This window comes from Lampetra planeri, chromosome 26 (assembly GCF_965212315.1).
Source record: "Lampetra planeri chromosome 26, kcLamPlan1.2.h2, whole genome shotgun sequence".
Classification (NCBI taxonomy): Eukaryota; Metazoa; Chordata; class Hyperoartia; order Petromyzontiformes; family Petromyzontidae; genus Lampetra; species Lampetra planeri.
Genome location: NC_136132.1, coordinates 9,196,068 through 9,203,223, shown reverse-complemented (window position 1 = coordinate 9,203,223; position 7,156 = coordinate 9,196,068). Strand labels below are relative to the sequence as shown.

The 7,156-nt window shown below is 49.1% G+C and overlaps 1 protein-coding gene across 2 annotated transcripts; it reads right to left on the bottom strand.

Moving 5' to 3' along the window:
* Positions 1–414: 414 nt before the first annotated feature.
* On the bottom strand, positions 415–7,139 carry SLX1B (structure-specific endonuclease subunit SLX1B). 2 transcript variants are annotated; one of them, XM_078606699.1, is made up of 8 exons: positions 6,787–7,139; positions 6,053–6,242; positions 4,380–4,431; positions 3,662–3,726; positions 3,233–3,530; positions 2,662–2,792; positions 1,787–1,874; positions 415–1,266 (listed from the first exon to the last, which is right to left on the bottom strand). In XM_078606699.1, exons 2-8 carry the CDS (start codon positions 6,223–6,225, stop codon positions 1,237–1,239), a joined length of 837 nt encoding a protein of 278 aa, XP_078462825.1. In that variant the 5' UTR covers positions 6,226–6,242; positions 6,787–7,139; the 3' UTR covers positions 415–1,236. The 2 variants fall into 2 exon arrangements, with proteins under 2 accessions (XP_078462825.1, XP_078462826.1); XM_078606700.1 differs by having other exon boundaries at positions 2,662–2,789; positions 6,787–7,138.
* Positions 7,140–7,156: the final 17 nt, after the last annotated feature.

Sequence of the window (7,156 nt, the reverse complement as noted above, 5' to 3'; positions counted from 1 at the left end):
AATCCAAATTTTGGGACAGTCTGAGAATCGGTGTTTGTGTCCACGTGGGATACCACAGACAACCAGAACCGGTGCCAAGAATTGCCCAAGTTCTGTGATACTATATTGGGATGTTTGGTCAACTCCACAAATGACTTTATACACTTTGGAGCAAGCCTCCCATGTGCGAAGCAGGTATACACACAAATCCCTGCACAGATGGAGATTAATCCACTTGCTGTACCACTGCCACCAAAGACTGCTCCATTATTCAGCTGCCTACGATACCTTCACCTGCACATGCTTGAGACACCACAGGCCGGAAAATAACCGTGCGTGCAGATAACGGGGAACATCCCATGCTCTGTAATCTCTCACCCCAGTCTGGAATCGAACATAGTCCCCAGTGCTTTGAGTAGGTGAAGCCAGCACCTGTCTTGATACAGAAATAATTTATTTAAAAATGCAGTAATGAAAAGTATAAAAACAATAGGCAACTATTTCCACAATCTTGCAGGTATATTGTATGTTTTACAGGTAGGAACAACAGTTCCATACTGCCCACCAGGGATTATTTGTCTGTCGTGCATTGTATTTCATAGAGCGGTTCGGGCGGGCTCAGCACCACGTGACGCGCAGCCCCACGCAGCCCCACGCAGCTTGCGCCGCGTGACACGGATCGCACGAATGCGCTGTCCAACCAAGTTCCTACCTGCCCACTCCGAAGGAACGTGTTTTTCCACAAGTCACAAAAATATTCAAGTTTTTCAAGAAATTCTGAAGAACAGCTGGGAAGTACATTCTGTAACGCAAGATTTAAACAACAGCAAACTTGACGGGTATGGCTCGTGTCTGTTCATTTCACAGTTACACGAGACCCAGCTGCTATCTTACATAAACTCAAGAGGCAGTAGCCGAGCAGTAGTCTGGAAGTACTGTAAGTTTGCTTGTGTAGCACCAATGCTGAAATTGTACAATCCAAAAGACTGTGGCTACTGGGATGTGTCGAAATTACTTCTATTTTGAGGAAGGACAGATGTAAAGGAAGAAAATTATCCACTTATAAACTGTTAATATTTTTGATGTTCTGAAGAATTATAGTGACACAAAATCTTACTGACAAAGTTGATTTCCCAACGCCTCTTGTAGACCCAACCCATGGTGCGTTGCCGCTGTGTCTTTGAGATGCCAACAAGCGTCGCCAAAACGTCTAAACGCAGCCCCACAAACCCGTTCTCGTCGTTCATTCACCTTGGCTCAGAACTGCACCTCGTCTGCCCAGTGAGCCTAGAACACACGCGCCAACATACAGGGGCACTGCGAACACGTCCGTCACTGCGTGGAATCGAACACGGGGGGCTTCATCAGATACAAACCGAGACATTGGTCCCTAACCGATGCTACACTATTGCTACACTACCACGGCTCAATAAGCCTAATACATCAAGCCGGAACAGCAACGAACAGCACTTCAAAGTTGCAAAAGATAATAAGGTAACACGTTTCTTGAATTGAGATCTCGGTGGAAAAATATAGACGACGAGAAGCAATTCCAAAGTGGAGCAGTGCAAGGTAAGAAGCTGAAAGAGAAGTGTTATCGCTATTCGCATTTGGAATTTACAACGCAAACGACTCAATTGGGATGAGATGGCAACATCGCCCCCTCATGCGAAACCACTGCACACCGCGCTGTGAGAATGGCATGCCACGTGCACTCGTGGTGCGAGTGGAAGGTTAGGGGTGGGGGTTGGTGCCCATCGTAAGGTGTTCGATGGCAGGATAAGGTCTGGCTCTGGTTATCAGATACCTGTGACGATGAGATGATCTCCTCCAAGTCCCCGTAGCATCCATTCTTATAGCGCACCAGGTCCCCCCACAGCACTGCATTCTTACAGCTGTGCAAAATGACATCAACGCGTGTTCTTATTTGACACGTGTCCTTGTGTTACCATACGAGTCCAATAGTCTATTGTGGTTTTTTTTTTACTTCCTTTTACAATTAATGGTTTTCAAATAAACTTTTGTCACTTCAATCTTGATTTGAAGCTTTCGTGACTGCAGGAATCAAAACTCTTTGGTTCTTTCGGTAAAGTCACGTAGAAAAAATAATAGATCACGACGTTTCGATCGCAACACAAGCAATCGTCTTTTTCACCTGAAGACGATTGCTTGTGTTGCGATCGAAACGTCGTGATCTATTATTTTCTCACTTCAAATATATTTTATCGAGTCTTTTGTTTTGCGTGCTGTTTTCTCTCTTTTGTAACACAGTTGCTTTTTTTTTTTTTTTCTCTCTTTGGTTCATTGTTGTACCGAGTTTTCAAGTCGTTGCTTTTGTCATTGTGGTGACCCAGGTCACTCTTGCCGACAAGTTCCCATCTCGTTAAAGACATTTTTGGAAGAAAAAAAATCTAAGGGTGCATATCGAAGCAAACGTTTCTCGACAACGCTACTAAACCCAGGCGTGCGTCTGCTAAGCCTCTCCGCACGCACTCGTTTGCTCAAACACAGCCGTTCCCAACCTTCCTGGAGCCACAAAGCAGGTATCACCCATCAATGGGAACACAGTGAGAATAGTGGGGTGGGGGGGTTTCCAGTCGGCAACAGCGAGAGTTTCCAAGTTTCAAAAGTAACAATGCTTAAGGTCGTCCAAGAGTCCACACGTCCCGGTGCCCGGCTCACCCTGGGCACTGGCCCTCCACAGGCAGCAGCTGTGTAGGGTCCGTCTTCAGGAAGTCCCGGGCCAGGCAAGTGATGTGAGCCTCCATACGGCAGCCCGGGTGGAAACACGACATGCGCTCATCCTCCTCCTCCTCGTCGTCGTGCACGGCCACATGCGACGCACAGAGAGGAACATTCAACTGACTGTGCCTGTTTTACCTGAATGCGCTTCACATTTATGCTTCACGACTTTTTTTGTTACACAGTCATCGCCGATCAGAGGACGAGAGGCTCAAAACATCAAGCGGCCAGCAACAAACAGCACTGCCAAAGTTGTAATCGGCAGTATTTAACACATTTCTTGAATGGAGTAAGGTTATCATAAGATCTTGGGAGAAGAGAAGATGGGCGGAAATGCCAAAGTGGTCGATAAATTAGTACTAGTTTGTGGATAAGATTCAATTTGTCCGATGGAAGACTCACCCCTCCCATAGTAATGAGGAATTTCCCCAAGTGGCTGAGTACTGCTGCCTCACGCTCAGAAATCACTCCGACTTCATTGTTGGCTTTCCGCAGCGCCATGTGGCGGTACCTGGATGCGCTGGCGACATAACACGCATCTTGCTGCGCCGGCCGCTTGACTCGGATTCACGGACTGCACCGCGACTTCTCCCTGCTGCTGCTGCGTCCGGGAGCCACCGCAGGGCCTGGCCTTCGCCCGCACGGGCCCAAACGCCACGGGCATGTGCAGGGGCGGCTCCATGCCCACGGGGAAGTCCTTGCGGTACTCCGGGCGCAGCCAGCGCAGGGTGAGCGGGAGGCGGCACCAGGGCGGCACACGCACCATGTGCCAAAGCACGCGCAAGTGCAGCTGCAGGGAGTTCTCGGACCTGGAGTGGGACAACACACGAGAGGTCCGCGACGTCGCACATGTGCAGAGGCTCTCGGCCTTATCCAGACCACCGGCTCAAAAGAACTGAATGTGTGGGTACGTTGCCGATTAGACCGCCAACTCCCGGACCGGTGTCTCCGTGCGACGTGGGTGAGCCGCCGTGAGCGCTGGGGATGCTGCCACGCCCACTCAAACTGCACACACGCACACACAAAGACCCCCCCCCCATAGCCTTACTCCGACTGTTGGGGCAAGCACTGTTTGCGAGTATCTATTAAGGCCTGCATAGTACATTTAACCAAACACCAGATTTTGTTTTACTGCATGGTTATGCGCCAAGTATGTTTGATGGTTACCAGCAATCGCGGGTCAAGGTTCATGGTGATTGCTCTTTCATCACCCTTTCACCACGAATGTCATTTCCCACAGGGTTCACAGTTAAAATTCATGTGGTCAGTGTCATGGCTTCGGAAGCCTTCATTGTGATGTTTGGGGACCGGAGGGACGCTTGTTCATACCGCGGCACCAAAAGTAACGCGTGAACGTGACACCTGCGACGCAGGGTGGAGAATGCTTCTAGTGAAAAGGACCGAAATAACTAATCAGGCCATTCGCCTAATTGCCACATCTGTCCGTTCACACAAAAACATGAAAAGTATATTTTACACTTCCCATCAGTCACACGGTGGTGCTGTGTGCTATTTAATTTCAGCAGAGGGTTCAACACAAGCAATTCTCTGGACCGATTTTCGACATCGTTTCATCAGCAGTCTGGCTTGCTTGGAACAATGCTTGTGTGATGTTTATATTACAGAACAACACAGCTGCAGATAGATGTGGCACTCACCCGCAGAGCTGCAATGTCGGATGGAAATCCATGCACGATGAGCACCATGTCCCTGCACACGACAAGCGAGAAACACCACGGCACTCACTCACAGCAGAGCAAGTGCAGGCACCGCTCCTTCACATCTTGGCAGAATCATCCAGGAAATCTAAATAATTTGACGCAGTTTCAAGCGAAAAAGTCATATCCAATTGCTAAACAGTGAGAATTATTCTTCACCAGTGAGCAGAAACAACAATTGGCTTCTTAAACGCTTGTTCACGTTGTAAGTTGATGGGGTTTGGCCGTGTCTTGTGGCGGAGGGTCTTTTGACGCAGATTTCGGTCACCCAACTAAAAATTACAATTTCTGTCAATGACACATTGTGTGTACGCAGGGGCCGGAGCGAGCCCGATCGCCGTGGTGGGAGTGATAATTTCATACCTGTCAACCCATACGGTTTACCTGTATTCTTGTACAGGGAAATTGAGTACAGAAATCATTGTCTATTTGTTTGTTTCTTCCTTGTGATGGGACTTTGTAGGGTGGACGTTGAGATGTATAAGGGGCACGGGGTGACCAATAAGGTCTGAATTGGTCTGTAATAAGAGAGGGCACTGATAAGGGGTTGACAGGTATGGAATTTGAACCCGTGTGTCATTACAGCAGGAAGCATGGTCAAGCCTAAAGGCTACACCTTATACTCTTTGGAAGTTTCTTCATCCTCACTCCCAGCCCCGTCCACCCCCCCCCCCAGCATTCCCTTACTCGTTTCCCAATCCCCTCCCAACACCCCCCTCTCTATCTCTCCTCCCTGGCTCCTACCCCCTCTCTTACCTATATAGCCTCTTGTTACAGCAGCCCTTTTGCCCACTTCAGCAATTGTTTCTTGCTGTGGTTGTCCCACCTGATGACGGACGCTCGTGTTGCATCCGAAGCGTCGTGATTTATTTTATTTTATACCTACGTAACTTTACCGAAAGAACCAAAGAGTATGGGTCCCTGCAGTCACGAAAACTTCAAATCTAGATTGCTACACCGTATATTTATATATCTATAGTTAACGAGTGTCTGTCCATCACGCTTCCGATCTACCAAAGGTTACGTGGGAGCACACGCATAATACAATTGTGTATAAGCTCTGCAAATATACACATACTGTATAAACACATAGCTTCATTACTTTAAATGATCGTGAATGTATTGATCGATGGTCGAATCCACCACTCCCCCTTCCCCCTTGCGCTCAGGCTCAGCTGCTACGGTCGGGATCTTGCGTGGTTTGCTGGGGGCATTTATGAGTCCCACCCAACCAGTGATTTCTTCTTCTTGGTTCTTTCGGTAAAGTCACGTAGAATGGAAATAATAAAACATAATAAAATAATTCTCACGACGTTTCGGCCACAACGCAAGCAGCCGTCCTCAGGTGGAGAACAGGTCTGTCGAGAAGACACCTGAGGACGGCTGCTTGCGTTGTGGCCGAAACGTCGTGAGAATTATTTTATTATGTTTTATTTTTATTCTTTTATTATTTCCCTTCTACGTGACTTTACCGAAAGAACCAAGAAAATGAATCCCTGCAGTCACGAAAGCTTTAAATCAGTGATTTCTTCCCACTGCTATCCCTGTCGTTGTTGTTGGTCCCACTGCAGCAGTATGCGAGTGGTGGTGGATGCTGCGTGCAGGCGACGTGCCATGGGCCACGACCGCTGGTACGCAAGGCGCCTCCCTTGCGTCGGCCACCGTTGTGCTGCCCGATCCTGCGCTCTGGGTCCACCGTGTAGCCCACGTAGATGCGACCCTTGAACTTTGGGTTGGTGCAGTACAGCATGTAGACGCCGAAGAAGTTCTCCACCTCCACCACCATCGCGGCCCGGCGGTCGTCTGCAAAGCAGTTAGTGCGACTTCGTGCAGAGCTGACGATTTCAACTGGGTGCTGAGTTTTGCTTGCGTTGGAGCAGCAACGCAGCTGAAAAAGTTTGCACTCCGCAGAAGTCCGCGTTGTGGCTGATGGGGAGTGTGTATAACGTGTTGTTTGTGTGGAGGGGCAGGCATGGGGAGGAGCCGGATTGTCTGTTTATCGAGTGTTCCTTATATAATCCACAAAACTACGCCACTCATCATTTTGCGTTAATTATTTGAGGCGCGGTCAAAATATGAACTGAAATGATGCTGCAATTGGGCGACAATAATATAAAATGTTGACATTTGTGGGCAAAATACCACCCCGATTTCCTCTTTAACAACTTGTCTCCTCAAGCGACTGTCAACCGAGCAGCACCCACAGGCGGTGCACAGAGTACACACAGAGACAGAACACACACGAGGATCACACACAGGCGGTGCTACCACAGGGTACACACAGACACACAAACCACACGCAGCGCACACACGGGGATCACACACAGGCATCACACACAGTACGCACGTGAACTGGTGCTGGGTCCCTTGAGCCGCGTACTCAGACTCCAGTGGTAGCCGCGTCCTCCTGCTCCACTGCTACACGACTACAACGGTACCACTCAATACCACACAGCACCACCGCTACCACAGACCCACAAATACCACACAGAGCCACAAATACCACACAGCACCACCGGTACCACAGAGCCACGAATACCACACAGAACCACCGCTACCAGAGCCACGAATACCACACAGAACCACAAATACCACACAGAACCACCGCTACCACAGCACCACGAATTCCACACAGAACCACCACAGAGCCACTCGTACAGTGGTTGCCGCAATCGCGCGATTCGTTCTCTCGATTCCGAATCGAATCGGAGCGCGGC

Coding starts and splice junctions, on each gene's coding strand:
- SLX1B (XM_078606699.1), bottom strand. CDS start 6,225: ATGGTGGTGGAGGTGGAGAACTTCTTCGGCGTCTACATGCTGTACTGC. Junction 3,727..4,379: donor CCGACATTGCAGCTCTGCGG/GTGAGTGCCACA, acceptor GCGTGTGTGCAG/TTTGAGTGGGCGTGGCAGCA. Junction 2,793..3,232: donor TATGTCGCCAGCGCATCCAG/GTACCGCCACAT, acceptor CACGACGACGAG/GAGGAGGAGGATGAGCGCAT.